General features: G+C 38.3%; 3 protein-coding genes across 3 annotated transcripts in view; 2 read left to right on the top strand and 1 right to left on the bottom strand.

Annotated features, from left to right (window-relative positions):
• Nucleotides 1-63: 63 nt before the first annotated feature.
• Nucleotides 64-2,492, bottom strand: pqbp1 (polyglutamine binding protein 1). The gene is made up of 7 exons (XM_062053452.1): nucleotides 2,402-2,492; nucleotides 1,636-1,703; nucleotides 1,428-1,539; nucleotides 1,054-1,154; nucleotides 784-975; nucleotides 640-697; nucleotides 64-554 (listed from the first exon to the last, which is right to left on the bottom strand). Exons 2-7 carry the CDS (start codon nucleotides 1,700-1,702, stop codon nucleotides 404-406), a joined length of 681 nt encoding a protein of 226 aa, XP_061909436.1. The 5' UTR covers nucleotide 1,703; nucleotides 2,402-2,492; the 3' UTR covers nucleotides 64-403.
• Nucleotides 2,493-2,667: 175 nt separating this feature from the next.
• Nucleotides 2,668-4,748, top strand: timm17b (translocase of inner mitochondrial membrane 17 homolog B (yeast)). The gene is made up of 6 exons (XM_062052068.1): nucleotides 2,668-2,795; nucleotides 3,319-3,418; nucleotides 3,496-3,559; nucleotides 3,640-3,768; nucleotides 3,891-4,001; nucleotides 4,474-4,748. The coding sequence occupies exons 1-6, from the start codon at nucleotides 2,770-2,772 to the stop codon at nucleotides 4,554-4,556; spliced, it is 513 nt and encodes a 170-aa protein (XP_061908052.1). The 5' UTR covers nucleotides 2,668-2,769; the 3' UTR covers nucleotides 4,557-4,748.
• Nucleotides 4,749-5,802: 1,054 nt separating this feature from the next.
• The window catches only part of cacna1fa (calcium channel, voltage-dependent, L type, alpha 1F subunit a), a 45,617-nt gene continuing 30,427 nt past the window's right edge, over nucleotides 5,803-20,992 (top strand). Inside the window, exons 1-21 of the mRNA XM_062053449.1 lie at nucleotides 5,803-6,197; nucleotides 10,974-11,163; nucleotides 11,244-11,349; nucleotides 15,370-15,509; nucleotides 15,597-15,742; nucleotides 15,817-15,969; nucleotides 16,033-16,229; nucleotides 17,051-17,154; nucleotides 17,233-17,375; nucleotides 17,449-17,517; nucleotides 17,587-17,650; nucleotides 18,747-18,773; nucleotides 18,997-19,157; nucleotides 19,222-19,447; nucleotides 19,519-19,726; nucleotides 19,804-19,924; nucleotides 20,022-20,094; nucleotides 20,173-20,233; nucleotides 20,301-20,358; nucleotides 20,639-20,735; nucleotides 20,815-20,944. Of these exons, the coding sequence (XP_061909433.1) occupies nucleotides 6,179-6,197; nucleotides 10,974-11,163; nucleotides 11,244-11,349; nucleotides 15,370-15,509; nucleotides 15,597-15,742; nucleotides 15,817-15,969; nucleotides 16,033-16,229; nucleotides 17,051-17,154; nucleotides 17,233-17,375; nucleotides 17,449-17,517; nucleotides 17,587-17,650; nucleotides 18,747-18,773; nucleotides 18,997-19,157; nucleotides 19,222-19,447; nucleotides 19,519-19,726; nucleotides 19,804-19,924; nucleotides 20,022-20,094; nucleotides 20,173-20,233; nucleotides 20,301-20,358; nucleotides 20,639-20,735; nucleotides 20,815-20,944 (2,493 nt within the window). The 5' untranslated portion in view covers nucleotides 5,803-6,178. The remainder of the gene's footprint in view (nucleotides 6,198-10,973; nucleotides 11,164-11,243; nucleotides 11,350-15,369; nucleotides 15,510-15,596; nucleotides 15,743-15,816; nucleotides 15,970-16,032; nucleotides 16,230-17,050; nucleotides 17,155-17,232; nucleotides 17,376-17,448; nucleotides 17,518-17,586; nucleotides 17,651-18,746; nucleotides 18,774-18,996; nucleotides 19,158-19,221; nucleotides 19,448-19,518; nucleotides 19,727-19,803; nucleotides 19,925-20,021; nucleotides 20,095-20,172; nucleotides 20,234-20,300; nucleotides 20,359-20,638; nucleotides 20,736-20,814; nucleotides 20,945-20,992) is intronic.

Raw genomic sequence — 20,992 nt, 5'->3', positions numbered from 1 at the left:
ATTGTTTTACTGTACAAGCATAGTTGCACAATCATGAGCAATTGGTTGAAAAAAAAGATGCAGTCTCATTTACAAAGTTTCTTCACATTTATTAGCAAACCATGCCTCGAGGTGGCTATCGTGACAAAGTATTCCCTCCTTTACATCATATAAAAACATATTTACTTTTGTTGTAACTAAAACAATCATTTCACACAGCGATTACACATAGGTTACACCTTGAAGCTTAGTACAGTTAGTACAATGACTAGCAACTCCCTCTCCTTAAGAAGCAATGTATTGCAAGGTCAAACCAACTAGCTCAGGTTTTTTTAGGGCTTTGGTGATTAAACGTTTAGCTAATTATTTTGCAAACCTCAGACAAATGTGATGGAAATTAGAACTTTATAGCCAGGAATAGATGTTACTCCTTCGGAGGATGGTTAGCTGCGTTAGCCCGCAATACCGCTCCTGGACTAGGGTATGGTCGCTGCTGGAACAAAGGCCCAGCTGCTGTGGTATCGGCTCCTGTCTTTGCTTCATTACGTTTGGGAAGACCACTTGACCATAAGCCCCTGTAAAAAAACAAAAGTGGGGCGAGTCAACTGGGATGACTTGCACTTGGACACAACTGGACCAGGAGTTAATGAAATAATGTACTTTGGAGCATCAGAATATGCACTTGGATCCATGGGGTCTAGTTCATCTTCTTTTCTACCTGAAAAGCATTGCATAAAAGACAGTTAAGAGATGAGCAAAGACAGCGGGCACTTGAAAACATTTTGTAAACTAAAAAAAACATACCTTTATTTCTTTTGCCCTTATTATAAGGGGCTATGTCTTCTCTCCTCTGCTTTCTTCTGTCTCTGTCCCTCCTATCATCCCTTTCCCGATCTCGGTCCCTTTCCCGCTCTCTGTCTCTGTACCGCTCTCTGTCTCGGTCCCGCTCTCGATCAGACTTCTCAATTGGACGTTCGCCTCTGTCATCTCCCTCAGCTAAACATATCATTCAATGCATTGTTGAAAAAAAAAACCTCACCAAACCTTCAAATATTAGGTTGGTGTTTTTCTGACCTTTTTGTTTTTTTGCAGGTTTTGTTATTAAAGCAGATGGGTCATTTGGTGATAGCCACGCTACCAAATCTGTCTCCACGTTCCAGTAATAAGGAAGACAACTAGATTAACGAAAAACGGACAAAACATTTGGATTTACACCTGCAATTTGTTATTTTAAAATGTTAAAATGACTGCAGGAGAACCGTAATCCACAGTCTGATAATTACTGGTCAATTAATCCATAAATTGACGATTGGTAAAGACTCAGCAATACGTGTTCAACAATGGTACACTTAAATGTCTGCCTAAGTGGTGTGGTTTTGAATTTTTTGGTAGGAAGATGGTCAAACGTCGTCAATATCAGCACATCACTGGAAATTATGTTTACATACCAAGCAGGGTCAAAGACTTTATACCAGTTTGGTGGCAGACTTTCCACCCTGGTGGCTTCATAATCTACATTGTTGTCATCATAATCTTCAGCAATAATCTCCTCATCCGCCCCTGGAGAAAAAAAAGTCATATGGCACAGGAATTAAATGAAAATGATTTCCGACTGCGTATTTCTGTCATTTGTTTTCATTTTTATTCCCACCCAACCTTGCTCTGATGGTTTTACAATCCCTCTCTTAGCCAAGCGGGCCAGCAGTGCCGCAGGAAGAGGCATCCTGCAACATTGAAGAAACATTAACAATTTACATAATTTAACAAGTGTGTGTTTTTACATTTAAAAGTGACAGTATTTACATATTTACCTGATTGAATGTCTAAAATACTTAAAATTGTGAACCCACACGGTTCGTAATATTAAAAAGAAGAATGTGAATGACTTTGGCTTTCTGAGGAACAAATTCTAGTCAACATTGCTAACACATTTTGATTCCATCCATCCATTTTATACCGCTTGTTCCTTTCGGGGGTGCTGGAGCCTATCCCAGCTGGATTAGGGCGGAAGGTGGGGTACACCCTGGACAAGTCGCCATCTCATCACAGGGCCAACACAGATAGACAGACAACACCTCCACACCAATCATTCCAGCACACATTTTCCTGGCTGCAGTAAATATTTAAAAGTGTTGACTCATAAATATGGCTGTCACAGAAAAGGGCAACAATAAAATAAGGCAAAATGCTCAATTGATAGTTAGGAGTTCAGTCCGTCTAACTACAACAGGACAACGGCGGTAAACTGTGCAACCTACTAATAAAAGTCTCAATCAATCAATCAAAAAACACAAATGAACATTGGCCGTGGGCTCACGTCGAAGAAGCTCTATCTAAACTCGTAAACAAAATTCTCATTAAACAAACGATCAATATTAAGTTGGAACATCCAGAATTATAAGATAAAATGTGCAATATTTACCTATTTAGATCAAATTTACTCTTTGAACGAAGGGAGCAGAATCTAAGATACGAGGTCCCACTGAGGTGCACGCTGCGCACATTGATGACGTATTAGTATTTCCATCGTTACTTCAGGCTTTCGACTTATTTTAAACAAACCTTTAAAAAAGAGATAAAATAATGATGTTGTTATTATAAATAAATATTAATGAGAAAATAAAGCACTATTTGTTTTATAATATTGTTTGAAGCGACTTCGCTTGATTTAACTCCAGGCCACTAGATGGCGTCTCTAATGTGGCGTACAACAAAGCTGCCTCTCAACGAAGGAATTCAGAAACGAAAGATAATGACAATGACGTCACAAATCCACTGACCACAACAAACATGGAGGAATATGCCCGTGAACCTTGGTGAGATTACTTTAAAATGTTTTTTTATGTTATTGAAACAATTAAGCCCGTTGCTACCTGTTGTGTCTTGTCGAATATAGTAAATAATTAACTCCAAGCACAGTCAGTCGGCTGGTTTGCTCAGTTAGCTAGTAGATAGGAAAATGAAAGGCTCCCTAACTCTAGTCTCTGTAGTCAGTGAGCGTTCACACAACTACTTTGCTAACATTCAATTCTTCAATGTTATTTCGGTGATTTGGTATCTGTCTAAAGGTCAGTTTTTCTAATTAACCTAATCAGTTTTACCTTTACGCTACCAGTAGTAAATAGTTGTTTACAGTTTGCACTTTTAGGGAATGTATGGGTTGCCTGTTACTTACTCGTTTTTAAGACCCTTTATTGGTTTCAGAGTGGTGGTATTGATATTGGAGGAACAACATAAATCCGATTTTAAAACTATCAATGTCAGTCATCAATATTTAATGTTACAGATAATTATAATGCCATTATCCTGTTGTGTAATGTTGATAATGTTTGTAAAAAGCCCCTGGAGGATAGTGGATGACTGTGGAGGTGCTTTCACCATGGGTGCAATTGGAGGAGGGGTGTTCCAGGCTGTCAAGGGCTTCCGAAATGCCCCAGCTGTAAGTGCATCTCCCAAAACGTTCTCCCTTGACTCTGTATTTTTTATGTCAAGTATAGCGATACTTTAATATTTCAGGGTGCTGCACACAGGCTGAAGGGTAGTGCAAACGCAGTGAGGATAAGAGCGCCGCAGATTGGAGGTGAGCAAGTCTTAGCTGCTACTAGACTAAAGTGTCGAGTGTATTGATTATGCATTGTCCCCCTCTGATTTATTTTGCAGGAAGCTTCGCAGTATGGGGAGGTCTCTTCTCCACAATTGACTGTGGTTTAGTTCGCCTTAGAGGAAAAGAAGATCCCTGGAACTCTATAAGTAGTGGTGCTATGACAGGAGCCATACTGGCTGCACGCAGTGAGAAAAAACTCTGATAGGTCACAGCGAAGTTGACCTTACCATTGCACTCTATAAGCGCTGCTTGCATGACCATATTGGGTTGGTTAATCAAATTCAAGGGCTTTTCTGTTTTCGTCCAGGTGGGCCATTAACCATGATGGGCTCTGCCATGATGGGGGGAGTTTTGCTAGCTCTAATTGAAGGTTTTGGGATCCTCCTAACAAGATACACAGCACAACAGTTTCAGAACCGTGAGTTTTGCAAAAGAAACACATATTGTAGTAGTGTCTGTCAAGTGTGTAGTGGTCTCATTTGTGACGATCATAACCAGCTTCCCCTCTGAGAATGATGCCACAAACAAAAATGATGTGCAAGTCCACACAATAAAATCACATTTATTTTAGGCTTTATCAATGTTACCATGACACAAGCTGACTCAGACTCACTTTAGCTTTGCCGAACACAAAGCAAGAGTATGGTGGCCTTTATGGGCAAAACAAATGATTGTAGTGACTTGACTCTTCATCCACCCTTGCAACCTGGTGTTTATATATTCACAAAAAAAGTTGATATTATGGTAGATACATCTTATTCTGTACTTCATTTAACTATATGTCCAACAAGTTAATTTGAAGTTCACATTTTTTTAAGCCCTTGCCAAATATCTGCTTGAAACCGGAAGCCTGCACGACATGGTCATATCTTCTTTTTTCTCCTCTTTAGCAATTCCTTTTGCAGAAGATCCCAGTCAATTACCTCCAAAGCAGGACGGTCATCAGTCGGCACCCAAGGGTCAGTTTCAATAGAGCAACAGAGGATAGCTGTTGACATGACGACTCAAGTCCAGCAGGGAAGCACTTGGACTTAGCAGCAGGTACCGACAATGATGAGGAGATGGAGAAAAGGACATTTTACTTTGGTGTGAAATCGTCACACTATGTATAAACTTCAGGTATAAAAAAAAAATACTGTGAATTGTATAAACCAAATATCAAATATTTTTCCGTGACTGGATTGGTTTTATTCAAATTATCAGCATTGACACATACATGAACTGTATATCCATTCAGATCGAAATTATAAGAAATGTTCTTATCTGCTTTTCTGATGGGTTTGAGAGGAACTGTTTCTCCCCCGATGTCAAAAGTAGCCAGTTATCTTGCTGCTGATACATTTTATTATTTTATTAAATGTTTACCATTTTAAAGCGATAGTATTAATTTATAAAGTTTGCATTGCTTTCTACAACAGAATAGTAAATATTGCAAATTTGACCTGTTTGTCTATGTATCACTGTAATTACTTTAATTGAAGCAATATCCATCAGACACAAAAGCACTTTAAAAAATGTTTTCTCCTAAAGGTTTTTTAGCAACATGGACATATGTTTGATGTATAGAAGAATGTTTATTGCACTGATGTATACATATATAAGTGGTTGCAATAAATAAAGACATCAGGAGAATGCTTTGCGGAAATCTTTTATTTATAGATCTTTATCGCTCTGGAATAACCTGCCTCGAATTCTCACCAGCATTGAAAGTAAACAGGTTTTTAAAAAGAGAGTAATATTTTATCTGAGTCTTTAAATTAGTTTGCTCGTTGATGATTTGTTTTGGTTTTATATTGTGTAGTTATATTTATATGGTAATTATTATTCTGTGACTGTAAATAGTTTTTTTCTGTATTGTGTAGTTATAATTATGTGCTTTTACTTGTAATTGTATTGAATTGTGGACCCCAGGAAGACTAGTGGGTTGTTGAGGCAACCAGCTAATGGGGATCCTTAATAAAAATAAAAATCAAATCAAAAGTGCTTTGAAAAAATGTTATTTTCTTGTCCTTCTCCACAGCGACTCTGGTGAGGATAAATAGTGAAAGTGCACCCTCTGTCTTTCCATAAGGGTACTGCGTCAACTACTGTTTAAGGCCCCCAATCACATTGCAAAACATGAAAAACAGTCCTCTGCTTGAGATTGCTTTTTGTCTTATATTTTTGACGTGATTGTGCAAAACAAAAGTAGACCAACAGGTTCCTGCTCGCCGGCTTTACCTCCTCGGAAGATTTCCACTGTCATCCCGCTAAACGGCTCAACTCGCTTTAATCCCAACGGTTGACCACTGCGTGTATGGAGGAGACACGGTGATACCTCACCTAAAGTGTCAGGCCAGCACGGATGAAAGCAAATACACATTTCATGCAGACTCCCTTCAAATCAAAGGAAATCAGCCTTTAATTGGATTTCTCTATGCAGGAGGCGAGATGCACCGCAGCTGCGTGCGGGCATGCAACGAGAGGCTGCAGACAGACGGACCTCGGTCGCCCTCACAAAGTTCTACATTTCTGTCTTTGTTTAGGCATCACACACACCCAGAGGAATTGATGGTGGCTTTTTTGAGCAAATTCTTGTGGCGTTGAACTGCAGACATGGAAGGGGTGAAAAAAGGTAATACTTCCTAAATAAATGTCTTATATAGGTCAAAGTTGAATGATACTATATATGTGCATGCAAAGGTAATATGCACACAATATACTGTATGGAACTATTTAAAATGTAATATATTTAGATATACAGTGATTGTTACGGCCTATAAAGCATGTCTGTACCAATAGTCTCATCCACTCATGATGATTTTATGTTGATCTTTATTACAGATAATTGTTCTTGTATGCTTACTGTATGTGCAGGGCCTTGTAGTTAGCTGAGCCGACTTGCTGCCATGTTGGTCCCTCTTAAAAACTAGGTCACATCTGGTCTTAAGTACTATAGGAGACCTACACAAACTAAAAAAAAATGCTGGGTTATTTTGATAACCCAATTCATGAGTTGCAAGTGTTGGGTTACATTTTTGGAGTTATTTTTATGAAGAGCAATCCATTTTTGGGGTTATAAGGGTATTATTTTAACTACATTTCCAGGTTTTCAAAACTATGAACCGTTTTTGGGTTGTTTTTAAATGAGTAACGCATTTTTTTATTAAAAAGTTGCTTTTTTCTTGAAGGGAATTTTATTTTATTTTATATTATTTTGTTGTTACTATAATTACTCGCAGTTTAACATAACGCCACCAACTGTACAAGCGTGCATCGTAGTCTACGGAACCCCTTAAGACAGTGTTTTTCAACCACTGTGCCGCGGCACACTGGTGTGTGATTATGTAGTTTCACCTATTTGGGTTAAAAATATTTTTGCAAACCAGTAATTATAATTCGCAAATAATGTGTCTGTGCTGTCTAGAACTCGGCAGAGTAACCATGTTATTCTCCTCAATATCAGTAGGTGGCAGCTGGTAGCTAATTGCTTTGTAGATGTCGGGAACATGTCGTGTCGTGATCACAATAAGCAGACGACAGCGGGAGGCAGCGTGCAGGTAAAAAGGTATCTAATTCTTAAACCAAAAATAAACAAAAGGCGAGTGCCGCTAAGAAAAGGCATTGACGCTTAGGCATGGCTATGCAAAACGAAGCTAAAATTTAATTGGCTGCAAAGTAAACAAAACACAAAATGTTGGACGACAGCAAAGGCTTACATCGTGTGGAGCAGACAGCATCCACAAAGTACATCCCTACATTACATGACATTTAACAATGTCCCCACAAAGAAGGAAAGCGTCCGCACAACTTAAATAGTCTTGATTGCGAAAACAAAACAGGTGCAGAGAATAGCGCTCAAGGAAGACATGAAACCGCAACAGGAAAATACCAACAAAACAGGAAAAGCCACCAGAATAGGAGCACAAGACAAGAACTAAAACACTACACACAGGAAAACACCCAAAAACTAAAAATAAGTCACGGCGTGATGTGACAGGTCGTGACAGTACACCTGCTTTGAGACAAGAGCTATAGTGATGCATGGTTGGTTATGGTTTAAATTCATATCCAACAATTGCGAGAACGACTTTTTATCATCAATATCGGCTACTGAGTTTCATTTTTTAACGATTTCTGCGTGTGGTGTGCCTCAGGATTTTTCCAATGAAAAAAATGTGGCTTGGTTTAAAAAAGGTTGAAAAACACTGCCTTAAGAGACCAAAAAAGTTTGAATTAACAGTAATATGTTGTAAGATATTACTGTGAAATAAAAGTTAGTTGATGTAAAATCTAAGGGTATTTTTTGCAGTCATTCACTAAATTTTTGATTACAGTATTTTACTTGACCTGCTCAGTGGCCTTGTTCAAACCCTGGCCGAGTCACAAAAATTATAAAAATGGGACCCATTGCCTCCCCCACTCAGCATCAAGGGTTGGAATTGGGGGTTAAATTACCAAAATGATTCTCGAGCGCAGCCACCGCTGCTGCTCACTGCTCCCCTCACCTCCCAGGGGGTGAACATGGGGATGGGTCAAATGCAGAGAATAATTTCACCACACCTAGTGTGTGTGTGTGACTATCATTGGGACTTTAACTTTACTGTGAAAGAATACTGTTAAGTGCTGTAAAATCCTGGTCATTTGTTTACAGTGCATGCAGTAACGCATCTTTTTTATTAAAAAAGTACTTTTTTCTTGAAGGGAATTTTATTTAGGGTTAATCGCATTAACATTATTTACAATCACACATCTTATGTACCGGTACATGAAAATATTTGAGCATGTTGAACTACTATGACCATACGTGGCAATTCTTGTAAAAAAAATGTCACTCATATCTTGGATTTGAATATATTTTAATGGAATAAAAATAATTTTGATCAGTAGTTGGGAAGGAGTAGGACAAACCAGCAGTAAAATTGATAATTTTTAACCAACTATTGGGTCAAGGAGCGCTAAATTGCGCAACCCAATAGTTGGGTTTGGAATAACCCAACATTGTAGTGAGCATAACTCAGCTTATCTGTTAAATACATTCAACCCAATAGTTGGGTTATGAATCAACCAACATTGAGTTAGCATAACTCAACATTTGGGTTAAATAATTCAACCCAATAGTTTGGTTGGGAATAACCCAACATTAAGTTATCATAACTCAACTTTTTGGTTAAATAATTCAAGGCAAAAGTTGGGTTGAAAAAATCAACCCAAAATGTTGAGTTAAAATAACTCAATTAAGGGGTTTGTCCTTTTCTGAACAAGCAGTTGGGTTAGAATTGGGTTATTTTTTAACCCAACATTTTTTAGTGTGCAGGACTGAAAGCAACACTGTAAAAATGTTTGTTGTAAATTCACAGTAATTTACTCGCTACAAATTACATTACTTTCACATTAACATTTACAGTAAATTACTGTCCGTGATTATTTTTTTAGCTGTAGGTAAACTATAACCTGCTTCCCAGAATTACACAACAATTCACCTCAACTGAAGTGGAAAAATGTATCTTTAGAGAAATTTTTAACCTACCCTGTATGCACATACAACACTTAAAACCTTTAGTATATGTGGAATTCAATTATGGTATGGATTAAGCAAATAAGTCAAACAATGTTCTAATATGATCAGGGTTAAAAGGTGGTTCAAAAGTGTTTACAAAGTAGAAGGCAAAACATTTTGAAAAAAACCTTGAATTTTATTGAAAATAAGATGTTATTCACCTCATTCTATGAATCGTAACTGACTCAACTATATATACAAATAACGGTTGTATTTACAATTAATTGATGTCAATTATGTTGCAAAATGACAACAGAAAGTGAACTAAGGAAAAAAGGGTCAGGTTAAATAAGCTATGCTTCTTCCTACCCCTTTTCAGACATGTTGTAAAGAGAAATGAGAATATGTAAATTAATTGAAGTTTAACATTGTAACTGTACACATGTTTGAAATAAAACTAAACCATAACCATGATTTTACAGTTAATTGCAATAAAGTTGCAACTGAATGCTGTAACTTCACAGTTGTTATTTATAGTTCAGTACAATAGAATTACAGCTACATGCTGTAACTTCACAATTGTAATTTTGTTGTTATTGTAATTAATCACACTTTGACATAACGCCACCAACTGTACACGCGTGCATTATAGCTTACGGAACCCCTTAAGAGACAAAAAAAGTTTGAATTTACAGTAATTTGTTGCAAGATATTGTTGTAAGATATTACTGTGGTAATAAAATGTAGTTGCTGTAAAATCTAAGGGTATTTTTTGCAGTCATTGTAATGTTACAGTACATTTTGATTACCGTATTTTAAGGTGAAAGAATACTGTTAAGTGCGGTAAAATCCTGGTCATTTGTTTACAGTGCATGCAGTCTGCGGCCACAGCTACATTATTCCCAAAAGGTTATGTCTGAAGAAAGTTTGCTCTGACTTAAGTCTTCCACTAGTTTCATGACACTCATCGTTGCGTTGCATCCAACATACAGTACATTTTTACACATTTCAAATACTGTATTAAATATGTACAGTATTGCTTATGTGCTGCTTACTTGCACCATTTTTGAGATATGAATCATCCATCCATGAATCAACCCATTTACATAAATTAATTGTATGAAAAGAGTGCTGTGAAACAATAATTTTTTAATCATATTAATTACACATTTGGAATAGTCATTAATCACGATGAATCACCGTAACTTACTTGCATATGTGCATTTTTTAAAATTAACTTAAAACAAACAGTGTCAGAATGTTATACACATTTTTTTATGTTTTATTAGGTTTATTTCCTCTGAACTTGGTAACAGTATTATCGAAAATCCTGCTTTAAAGTAAAAGTGTCACAGAGCACACCAGTCATTCTCCTCACTCATCTTTGCATTGATCTGATCACCGCAGTACGCTCAAAATAAATCGGGTGATTAATCTGTCTTAATGCTGTACAACAGTGGTTCTCAAACTTTTTTCACCAAGCACCACCTTAGAAAACACTTGGCTCTCAAAGCACCACCATAATGACCAACATTAAAATACAGTAGCATAGTAGGCCTCAGTATTAATTAAAGACAAGGTGGAGGTTTTAGTAGTATTTTTAGTTTTTCATATTTTTTGCCACTGTAACATTACACACAGTTTGAACAGTAACACTGTGTTTGAATATACAGTAGGAAAATAAAACACTGGGATTTAATCAAGTGATTCTTTGACGTACCACTAAAGTAAGCCTGTACCACAGTTTGAGAATCAATACTGTACTGTACATGATTAATGCGATAATTTATTGTGATTAATCGCATGTATTAACTCGTTAGATTTGACAGCCCTAATAAAAACATTAATTGAACTCTACTTTTTAGGCATTTAACCTTAATAAATTGACCCCGTTGTTTTTGTCCCTGGCAGATGCCCCTCCAGGGGGCGATGGAGAAAAATCCGACACCCTGGGGTCAACTGGCTCAGCCAGAAAAAGAGGAGGGGGGGCCAAGAAGGCGATGCAGGCCAACAAGTCTGCCCTCAGAGCTCCTCGTGCCCTCTGTTGCCTCACCCTCAGCAACCCCATACGCATGGCAGCTCTGGCCTTAGTGGAGTGGAAATATCCTTTCCATGAACTATCACCACACAAACATGTCATAACAATATTTATATCGATGAGACCTTAACTACCATATTTACGCCCTTTGATATCTTCATTCTTCTTGCCATCTTTGCCAACTGTGTGGCCATGGGAGTCACCAAGCCATACCCTGATGATGACTCCAATGCTACTAATCACAAACTGGTGAGTTCTCCTCCAGTCCCAAAACATTCATGTTAGACTAATTGGAGATTCTCATTAATCCACGTGTGAATGCTTGTTTGTCTTTATATGTCTTGCTATGATTGACTGTCTACCAGTCCAGGGTGGACCCCCGCCTCCAGTAGAAAGGGGATTCACATGGCCCTATTTGTCACGGTTTACCTGACACATGAAACTTGACGAATTGGGGGGGTGCAATATCCACTTTAGCCACCAGACAGCAGTAGAGTGTTGAATATCTTAAAATGTGTTTTGTGGCAATTCCAACTTTGACCACAGCGTCAGTTTCTATGTAGAGTGGCGCTTTTCATAATTTTCAGCAGACTGCATTACACAATCCTTAACCTCACACCTTCCTCTCACCCAGGAATGGGGCCATATGAATCCCCTTGCTACTGTACCTGAAGTCAGCTGGGATACGCTCCAGTTTACCTGTGAATTAGCATAAGCAAATTTTATCAATCTTTTATCATGGTCCCATTTATTTTTACTTCAAAACCTTGTATTTTTCCAGGGGCGTGCAACTTTCCTTATACCCTGCTATAGTTGATAAATGTCAGTTTGGTAGCACTTTTTTCTGTTATGGTAAGAAAAATAACAAAGATAGTGACTGAACTACTTATTTAAAAAAAACAGATACAAATGTGCAACAACCATCACATTTGATATTTTATTTAAAAACTCTGGTTCTATTCTACCTCTTGTGATTTGTAATTATTTTATTTAAAAAGGGAGAATACATATTAACAACATTTGACATGTAAATATGTGAGATTATAGTCAATGGCTAATTTCCATTTTAAGTCTCCTGGCAAATTGATGTTAAAATTAAGACACACTCAAAACATAGTAGACAGATAAAATATACAATTCCAAGATTAAAGTGTGAAAAAGTACTATTGTAGACACTCACTGCAACACAAGTACCTTGTATATTACAGAATGATACAAAACATACAGTATTTCATTCACTAATATACACCCTCATTTTATACCAGTAGCATATGAACTATAATTACAATGTTGACTCCCGAGCAGGCATTTTTAAAGGCCTTTTTTTAAATATGCTTGTGTGATGCTCTTCATCCATGTAGGCAAAGGAGTGCACTCAAAATAATCCCCCCAATCCCGCTGTAAATTACATTAATTTCTAAACCATGCAAACTTTATATAGAGGTACAATTTCAATAAATAGTGACCATTTGTAGGTACATTTTGTAGCTTTATTGCAAACTACTGCAAGATGGTACTCCTTTTATATAATTCGACTTACACTGTTTAATGGGAGGTTGTGTAGTTTTTAACTGTTTATAATAATTAAACGTGAGTCACAGCATTTGTCTTTAGTCTAGCTGTCATGTAGTACAATTTACGATAGAAAAGACCACTTTTAACAGTCAGGGTCTTTTTGTGTGTGTGTGTGCGTGTGTGTGTGACCTTTAAACATGGCAACATTTGTGATTGTTTGAACAGTTGCCTATAAGACAATGCTAGTGTTCTCAACAGTAATTGTATTCGAGGGAAAAAGTTGCGAGGTGATCCTGTAACTCAGTCAAGGATCGTGACTTGGTTAAGTACCAACCATCTGTCTCTCTCTCTGACTTTCCTCTTTTCTTTTGTTCGTTTTGCCATATTGTACAACTCACATATTATCTACCAACAAATGAAGTACTAGTCTAATGTTGTTGTGAACAGAAATTTGATTTAGTAAGCCTGCGTGAAAAATAGTTCCCTAGTATTTCTCCCTGAAGGCATTTCGATTTATGCACACCAATCAAGATTCCAGTAGATCTGACTGTTAAAAACACATTTTCTTAGTCAATTTCTTTGTCAAGTTTATTTAATTTCTGCAACATTTAAAAAAAAAAAAGGTGAACACTACTCCACTTACTAGGCAGCGGTAAGCCAAGTGTTAGCCCTTCTAAGACGCTTAAAGCTGAAGGTTTCACAAAAAGGATTGGGTATTGGGCTCAAGCATATGTTAGGCAGTGGGTTAAGTGGTTAGAAGGCCACCATTGTCAGTACTTAATAATACATTTAGAGCCTGATTTACTAAGATCTCAGCACCAAGCGGTAAATAGCGTGTGCAATCTGTAAAATAGCATGTACTATTATTGGGCATGTTGCGTGTAATTTACAAACAATGTGGTACAATTGTAAAGTAGTGCAGACCGCCTTATTTAAATGAGAAATTTACGTGTACTATACACGGAATCAACTCATTTTATCATGCTCCTACCTGAGGTGTTTTGCTATGTTTTCAAACAAGCAGGAGACATCTACCATTTTTTATCAGTGTATCTACAATGAAGACACCTGTTATTTATTTATTTTACAGATGAAGGTGTGCTCATTGGTAAGAGGCTGCACTTACTGTGCTCAAGATGCAAAACAAATCCATACCTGAAGAAGTATTTTTCCATATAATAAATATTTTAATAATTCATATTCTATGTTAAAAAAAAAACAAACGTCATTAAAAAGATTGTAAATGACACCAAATCGCATACATTTAATTTGTTTTAATCATCCCATTAAGTCCTCTCGGAGCAATACAATTTTTAAAAAATGTTGCTGAATAGATATGTCTAATGTTTTTTTTTATTTCTGACCGTCCAAAATGTTGACACACACGTAGGATGGAACTCTCATCTGTCCATCGTCTTTCTGTGCAGCACGAGCACCGATCCTGCAGCTTTGTGTGGAACTGTCAGTATGCCGTCCTTCTGACACGTGCTAAATAAAATGCAAATGAATGCTCGCAAAACGGTTTTGAGTGTTTATAAATTACATTGTGCGTGCTAAATAATTCTATTTGCAACTTCTCCTCCCAGTATTGTGGCCGTTTTGATGATCAGCATATATTTTGCATATTCATGAAGGCAGAGGCGCAAAATCGATTGCACACCTTATTCTGCTCACTTAACGGAGGCAATCCATTTTGCACACGTTTTGTAGATCAATTTAAAGATTAAGATTAAAGTACCAATGATTGTCACACACACACTAGATGTGGTGAAATTTGTCCTCTGCATTTGTCCCATCCCCTTGGGGAGCAGTGGGCAGCAGCGGCGCCGCGCCCGGGAATCATTTTGGTGATTTAACCCTCAACTCCAACCCTTTGTTGCTGAGTGCCAAGCAGGGAGGTTATGGGTCCCATTTTTATAGTCTTTGGTATTGCGTGTGCTATCAAGTTTGTCAATGTTTTAATACACGCAAGACTTCAGTAAATCAGGCCCTTAATGTACTACATTGGTCTCTAGATCAGTGGTTCTTAACCTTGTTGGAGGTACCGAACCCCACCAGTTTCATATGCGCATTCACCGAACCCTTCTTTAGTGAAAAATAAAATGTAGGGTTTTTTTCAAATTCAAGACAAAGTTATATGTTTTTGGTAACACTTTAGTATGGGGAACATATTCTAAGTAACAAATACTTAATTTAGAGTTATTTGGACACTAGGGGAACATATTCTAAGTAATAAAGACTTAATTTAGAGTTATTTGGCTAGGGTCAGGCTTAGAGGTTTAGGGTTATAATAAGGCCATGCCGAATAAGGCATTAATAAGTACTTAATAATGACTAGTTAAGAGCCAATATGTTACTAATTTGCATGTTAATAAGCAACTATTTAATGGTGAATATGTTCCCCATACTAAAGTGTTACCATGTTTTTTTTACTGGTGCATAAAATGAACCGTGCATGAACATTACCTTGTTCAAACAACAAAACCAACACAGTTCATAAACTGAAACTCACAACAAATTACACACCTGCAAATCAGTCAGCTGTTGTCGTATCCGTAATACGCCGATAGGGAGAAGTTTGTATTTACACGATGAGTCTGGTGTGTTTTGACCTCCGCCGAACACCTGAGGCCGACTCACCGAACCCATAGGGTTCGATCGAACCCAGGTTAAAAACCACTGCTCTAGATGGTTTTAATACCATTAACATGACGTTTACTGTTAAAATCCTAAATCTTTTCTTTCTGCTCTCAGGAACAAGTGGAGTATGTCTTCCTCGTCATCTTCACCATTGAGACTTTCACTAAAATCCTTGCCTATGGCTTGGTCATGCACCCCAGCGCCTACATACGCAGTGGATGGAACTTGCTTGATTTTGTTATCGTCATTGTCGGGTATTTGTGTGCTCGTTTTTACTCATAGACGTAAAGGTGTTAAGAAGTATCTACTTACAGTACATTACATACTGTCTGTCTGTGCAGGCTGTTCAGTGTCATGGCAGAAGCCATGACAGACCACAAGCCAGGAGAGGCTCATCACGCTGCAGGAAAACCTGGAGGCCTGGATGTCAAAGCTCTCAGAGCGTTCAGGGTGTTGCGACCCCTCCGACTCGTATCTGGAGTTCCTAGTGTGTTTGCTTGCATCTTATTGCACTTCTTCCATCATGCTCTGAGCCAAAGTTTACGTTTTACCTCTTGTCAGGTCTGCAAATTGTGTTGAATTCTATCATGAAAGCCATGGTTCCGCTCCTTCACATCGGCATGCTGGTCATGTTCGTCATCATCATCTACGCCATCATCGGCTTGGAGCTTTTTATCGGCAGGATGCACAAGACGTGCTACTCTACCAGCACAGGTGTCTGCCCAATTTAACAATACTCTATTCTACATATGGACTCATTTTCTGTTTCTTTTTCAGGTCTAATGATTGAAGACGACCCATCACCTTGTGCATTCGCAGGGAGTGGGCGCTTCTGTGTTGGCAATAGTACTGATTGCAGGGGCAAGTGGGAGGGTCCCAATGGTGGCATCACAAATTTCGACAACATCTTCTTTGCCATGCTTACAGTTTTCCAGTGCATCACAATGGAGGGCTGGACAGATGTGCTCTACTGGGTAACAACATCCCTCCAACCACAAATACTCTGCAAAAATTCTCACATTCTATCTTTTTGTGAGCAAAAATTATAATATTTTCTTCTTCTGTGTGCAAAATATCTCACACTCTCACTTTCTGTGCCCAAAAATGATCACATTTTCTCTTTCTGTGTACAATAATTCTCACATTGCCTCTTTCCGTGTGCAAAAATTCCCACATTCTCTCTTTCTGTGACCAAACATTCTCACATTCTCTCTTTCTGTGTGAAAAAGTTCTCACATTCTCTCTTTCTTTGTGCAACAATTCTCATATTCTCTCTTTCTGTGAGGAAACATTCTCACATTCTCTCTTTCTGTGTGCAAAAACTACTCACATTCTCACTTTCTCTGAGCAAAAATTCTGTCTGTGTGCCAAAATGCTCACATTCTCTCTTTCTGGGTGCAAAAAATCTCACCTTCTCTCTATCTGTGTGCAAAACCTCTCACTCTCTCTGTGCAAAAATGATCACATTGTCTCTTTCTGTGTACAATAATTCTTACATTCTCTCTTTCTGTATACAAAAATGCTCACCTTTTCTTCTTCTGTGCGCAAAAAATCTCACACTCTCACTTTCTGTGTGCAAAAGTTGTCACATTCTCTCTTTCTGTGTTCCAAGAATTCTCACATTCTCTCTTTCTGTGACCAACCATTCTCACATTCTCTCTTTCTGTGTGCAAAAATATTCACAATCTCTCTTTCTGTGTGCGAACTTTCTCACATTCTTTCTGTGTGCAAAAATTCTCACATTCTCTTGTTCTGTGGGCAAATATTCTCATATTCTCTCTTTCTGTGTGCAAAGATGAACGATGCCATTGGTTTTGAGATTCCTTGGGTCTATTTTGTTTCCCTGGTCATCTTCGGTTCATTTTTCATCATCAATCTTGTATTGGGTGTGTTGAGCGGGTAGGTAAATTGACATAGTACATCATGCAGCAATTTTAGAGTTTCATCTTACCATTTTGTTTGTCTGGGTGTGTTTAGAGAGTTCTCTAAGGAAAGAGAAAAGGCAGTGGCCCGCGGTGAGCTACAGAAAGCGCAAGAGAGTAGGCAGATGGAGGAGGACATGATAGGCTACATGGACTGGCTCATTGAGGCTGAGGATGTGGATGAAGAAGGAAACAAACGTTAGTTTGTTAAAGTGCATATTTGCAAACTTGATTATGGACATCTGTCACCAGCTTGTGTTCATCTCCAAAGGAGCTGCTATTGCCAAGAAAAAGATGATGAAGAAGTTTGGTTGGTACAAACACAGCGAGGATGGAGGCGGTACGTCAGTTGTCCCTCTACGTTCTTTTGTTGACCTCACTCTCTCTAACAGCCTCTACTTTCCATTAGAGTCTGATTCGGATGATGACATTGCATACCTCGATGACGACAACGGCTGCTGCGCTTCTCTTATGTAAGATATCAAATTAAATGTCAAGAGTGGACATATTAATATCAGTTGTCCATCCTTATCTCATAATTGGAAGTTAAAGAATTATTGCATATTAAAAGGGGACTATGATGATTTTCCTCTTTTCTGACTTAAAAATGTTGTTACAATGTTGGATACTCGTGTTAAACCATACTAAAGTGTAAAATCATAAGGTTCATGCATTGGGGCGTGAGCTTTCATGCAGTTTTGGATGCCTCATCATACATCGTACATATGTGGTCCTCCTCGAACATACTGTGTCGGATATGATGGCCTCCTCCCCCTCTGTGAGCCAAGAATGTTTTCGACGTTATTCCTTCTCGTCTAATTAAATAAATACGTTCATGTTTATTTGTCCACTACATTTTAAACCATATTCTTTTGTCAAGATGGGCCACTACGAAATTTGATTTTCCGCTAAACTCAGATAGAGATAAAAGATAGACATTCCTCCTTTGTTTGAGGAAGCCCAAGATGAGGTAGGCTAGAGTATTATTTTGATCTAATTGTGCACAATAACAGCAACATGCAGTACATAAATGCAGAATTTTTTAATGCAGCCTTGAATCGATCTGAGAGTGGGGGAGTGGGTGAATCTATATGTTTATCAAGCTTATTTTCAACATAGACCGAAAAAAAAAATAGCACTGATCTTTATCTTCAAGATATACATTTAACTATGTACATTATCAAAAGATACATTGTGATAGTTTTGGACAGGCGGGAGCGGTGGGTTTCATTTGAATGTAAGGGAATGCGTCCACACAAAAACCTTTTGCAAACAGACACCATAGGAGTTTATAAATTATTTTCAAATTAAAACAAATTCACTAAACCATATCCAATACATATTATATACACCACTAGGAAGTGTGTTCTATGTAGATTAAAATGATCCCAGGTCCCCTTTAAATACTAACAAAGCCTGTCTGAGCTGGAACATCATGTAAAGTCATTATGATTAATCATTATTACCACCCAAGTAGGTGATTAGGTGCAGCAATAATAGTTTTGAACAGTTTGTAACCATTACTGCAATTCTTGCTTATATTAATCACTAATCTCACTTGTTTTCCAGGGCCAAGATGATGGCCAATAGCTTCTGGTAAGATCCTCACACAACCTACACATTTAGCTTTTTTTTTCATATTTACATGCATTAATTTAGGACATTGATCATCCATAACATGTTTTGCTATTTTAAAGTGTAAGTGTTACAATATTATCAAACTGAAGATAGAAGGTGCAATCCCAAACTATCAACATTTTATCTGGTGGAGGTGTCACATGCACATGCAAAAAATCATAGTACTCGATCTTCTCTCCAGTGACCAGTTGTGCCAGTTGAACCACACGTTCAGGAAAAACTGCCGCGTGGCTGTCAAGACTACTAACTTCTACTGGCTGGTTCTTCTTCTGGTTTTTCTCAACACAGTGGCCAGTGCTTCAGAGCATTATGGGCAGCCAAAGTGGCTCACAGAAATGCAAGGTAAGAAGCCCACTCTTCTCCCATTATGTTTTGAGCTCTGTGAATTCATCGTGTCTTTCCTCAGAGCGAGCCAATAAGGTCCTATTGCTGCTTTTCACTCTGGAGATGCTGATGAAGATGTACGCCTTCGGGCTGCAGATATACTTTATGGCTCTCTTCAATCGCTTTGATTGCTTCGTGGTGTGCGGTGGAATCCTGGAAACACTGCTGGTGGAATCAGATTTCATCCCCCCTATTGGCATCGCAGTGCTGCGCTGCATCCGACTGCTCAGAATCTTCAAGATGACTCGGTGATCCCTCGCGCTCACAGACCGCTTCGAGTATAAATTTTGATTGATCATCCTTTCTTGTTCTTTTCCAGGCATTGGGCGGCCTTGTCCGACTTGGTCAACTCTCTACTCAACTCTATGAAAGCTATCTGCTCCCTTCTGCTCCTACTCTTCCTCTTCCTCATCATCTTTGCCCTCTTGGGCATGCAACTGTTTGGGGGCAAATTCAACTTTGACGAGACACAGATGAAGAGGAGCACTTTTGACTCCTTTCCTCAGGCTCTGCTCACTTGCTTTCAGGTGAATTCATGCAGAAAAACAGTGCACTTCTTTTGTATGTTTTATTGTGATTCAATTATCCACCCTGGTCTCTTCAGATCCTCACTGGAGAGGACTGGAACGCCGTGATGTATGATGGTATCATGGCTTATGGAGGACCAGTCTTCCCCAACATGGTGGTGTGCATTTACTTTGTCATCCTATTTGTCTGTGGTAACTGTATCCTTTCCTGGTATTACGTGATTAACTCTGTAAAGGATTCATAAAGCCATATTTTAAAAAAGAGTTGGATTGACTTAATTTATTGTGTGATCAGACATCCTACTCAATGTCTTCTTGGCTATTGCTGTTGACAACTTGGCTGGAGGTGGCGGACAGAATGAAGTAGAGTAAGTTTGAAACCTCATCGTGCATTATTAATTATTCATATATGAGTGTTTAGAGAATTCATGTTTTTGGCTTTTCAGAGAGAAAAAAGATGATGATGAAGACTGGGATGAGGATGAAGAGAAAGAAGATGATGCGGGGGTAATAAAAACAACTTTATTTAAGCCAAAACACAATACTGAAGGATTACTTTACTTCTGGCTTGCAGAACGAGGACGACGACTGGCAGGAGAATGAGGAACTAAGAGCCATTGAGGGACTGGAGGGTAAGTGGTTTACAACGTTTGTGTGTCAAAGGTCATGTTTCTTTACAAATCACTTTAATTGTTTTTCAGAGTGCTAAAAGTAAATATGTCAACTAGTTTGTTACGAACATTCAGTGACAATGAGGACGGTGTATATGTAGTAAATATGCATCAGGCAAGCACACCCACTTTTTACAACATATTACCCGATTGTTTTGGTCCGTAAAGCATGATGCCTTACATATGTTCATTTTACCTCAATCCTTCCAAATAATAAATAATTCCTTCTTTGTAATCATAGGAGTTGCCCCATTAAAGCCTGAGTTTTCTGGGCCTAAAGAAAAGATTGTGCCCATCCCAGATGGAAGCTCCTTTTTTATTCTTGGGAAAAAGAATTGGTAAGTTGTGACGACATACCACTTTTCCCATTGTCTTATTTGTTATTTTGGAAAAATGTCATCTCCTTTCATTTTCTAGCTTGCGAGTGGCCTGCCATAACCTCATCCATCACCCCTACTTCACCAACTTCATCCTCATTTTCATCATCCTCAGCAGCATTTCTCTGGCTGCTGAGGATCCCATCAAATCCCACTCATTCCGAAACATTGTAAGCAAACATCAGCATCTCATCTCAATGTCATCACCGTCTCATCCT

Source organism: Entelurus aequoreus, linkage group LG07 (assembly GCF_033978785.1).
Source record: "Entelurus aequoreus isolate RoL-2023_Sb linkage group LG07, RoL_Eaeq_v1.1, whole genome shotgun sequence".
Classification (NCBI taxonomy): domain Eukaryota; kingdom Metazoa; phylum Chordata; class Actinopteri; order Syngnathiformes; family Syngnathidae; genus Entelurus; species Entelurus aequoreus.
The sequence above is the reverse complement of the archived record's forward strand: the minus strand, read 5'-3'. Positions and strand labels throughout refer to the sequence as shown.

Excerpts from the sequence above, each read along its gene's own strand:
- pqbp1 (XM_062053452.1), bottom strand. The coding sequence starts at position 1,702 with ATGCCTCTTCCTGCGGCACTGCTGGCCCGCTTGGCTAAGAGAGGGATT. Across the intron at positions 1,155-1,427 it reads AAAGTCTTTGACCCTGCTTG|TTGTCTTCCTTATTACTGGA; the intron begins GTATGTAAACAT and ends TCGTTAATCTAG. Across the intron at positions 976-1,053 it reads ACCTGCAAAAAAACAAAAAG|CTGAGGGAGATGACAGAGGC; the intron begins GTCAGAAAAACA and ends TGATATGTTTAG.
- timm17b (XM_062052068.1), top strand. The coding sequence starts at position 2,770 with ATGGAGGAATATGCCCGTGAACCTTG. Across the intron at positions 3,560-3,639 it reads AAGAGCGCCGCAGATTGGAG|GAAGCTTCGCAGTATGGGGA; the intron begins GTGAGCAAGTCT and ends TTTATTTTGCAG. Across the intron at positions 4,002-4,473 it reads AGCACAACAGTTTCAGAACC|CAATTCCTTTTGCAGAAGAT; the intron begins GTGAGTTTTGCA and ends TCTCCTCTTTAG.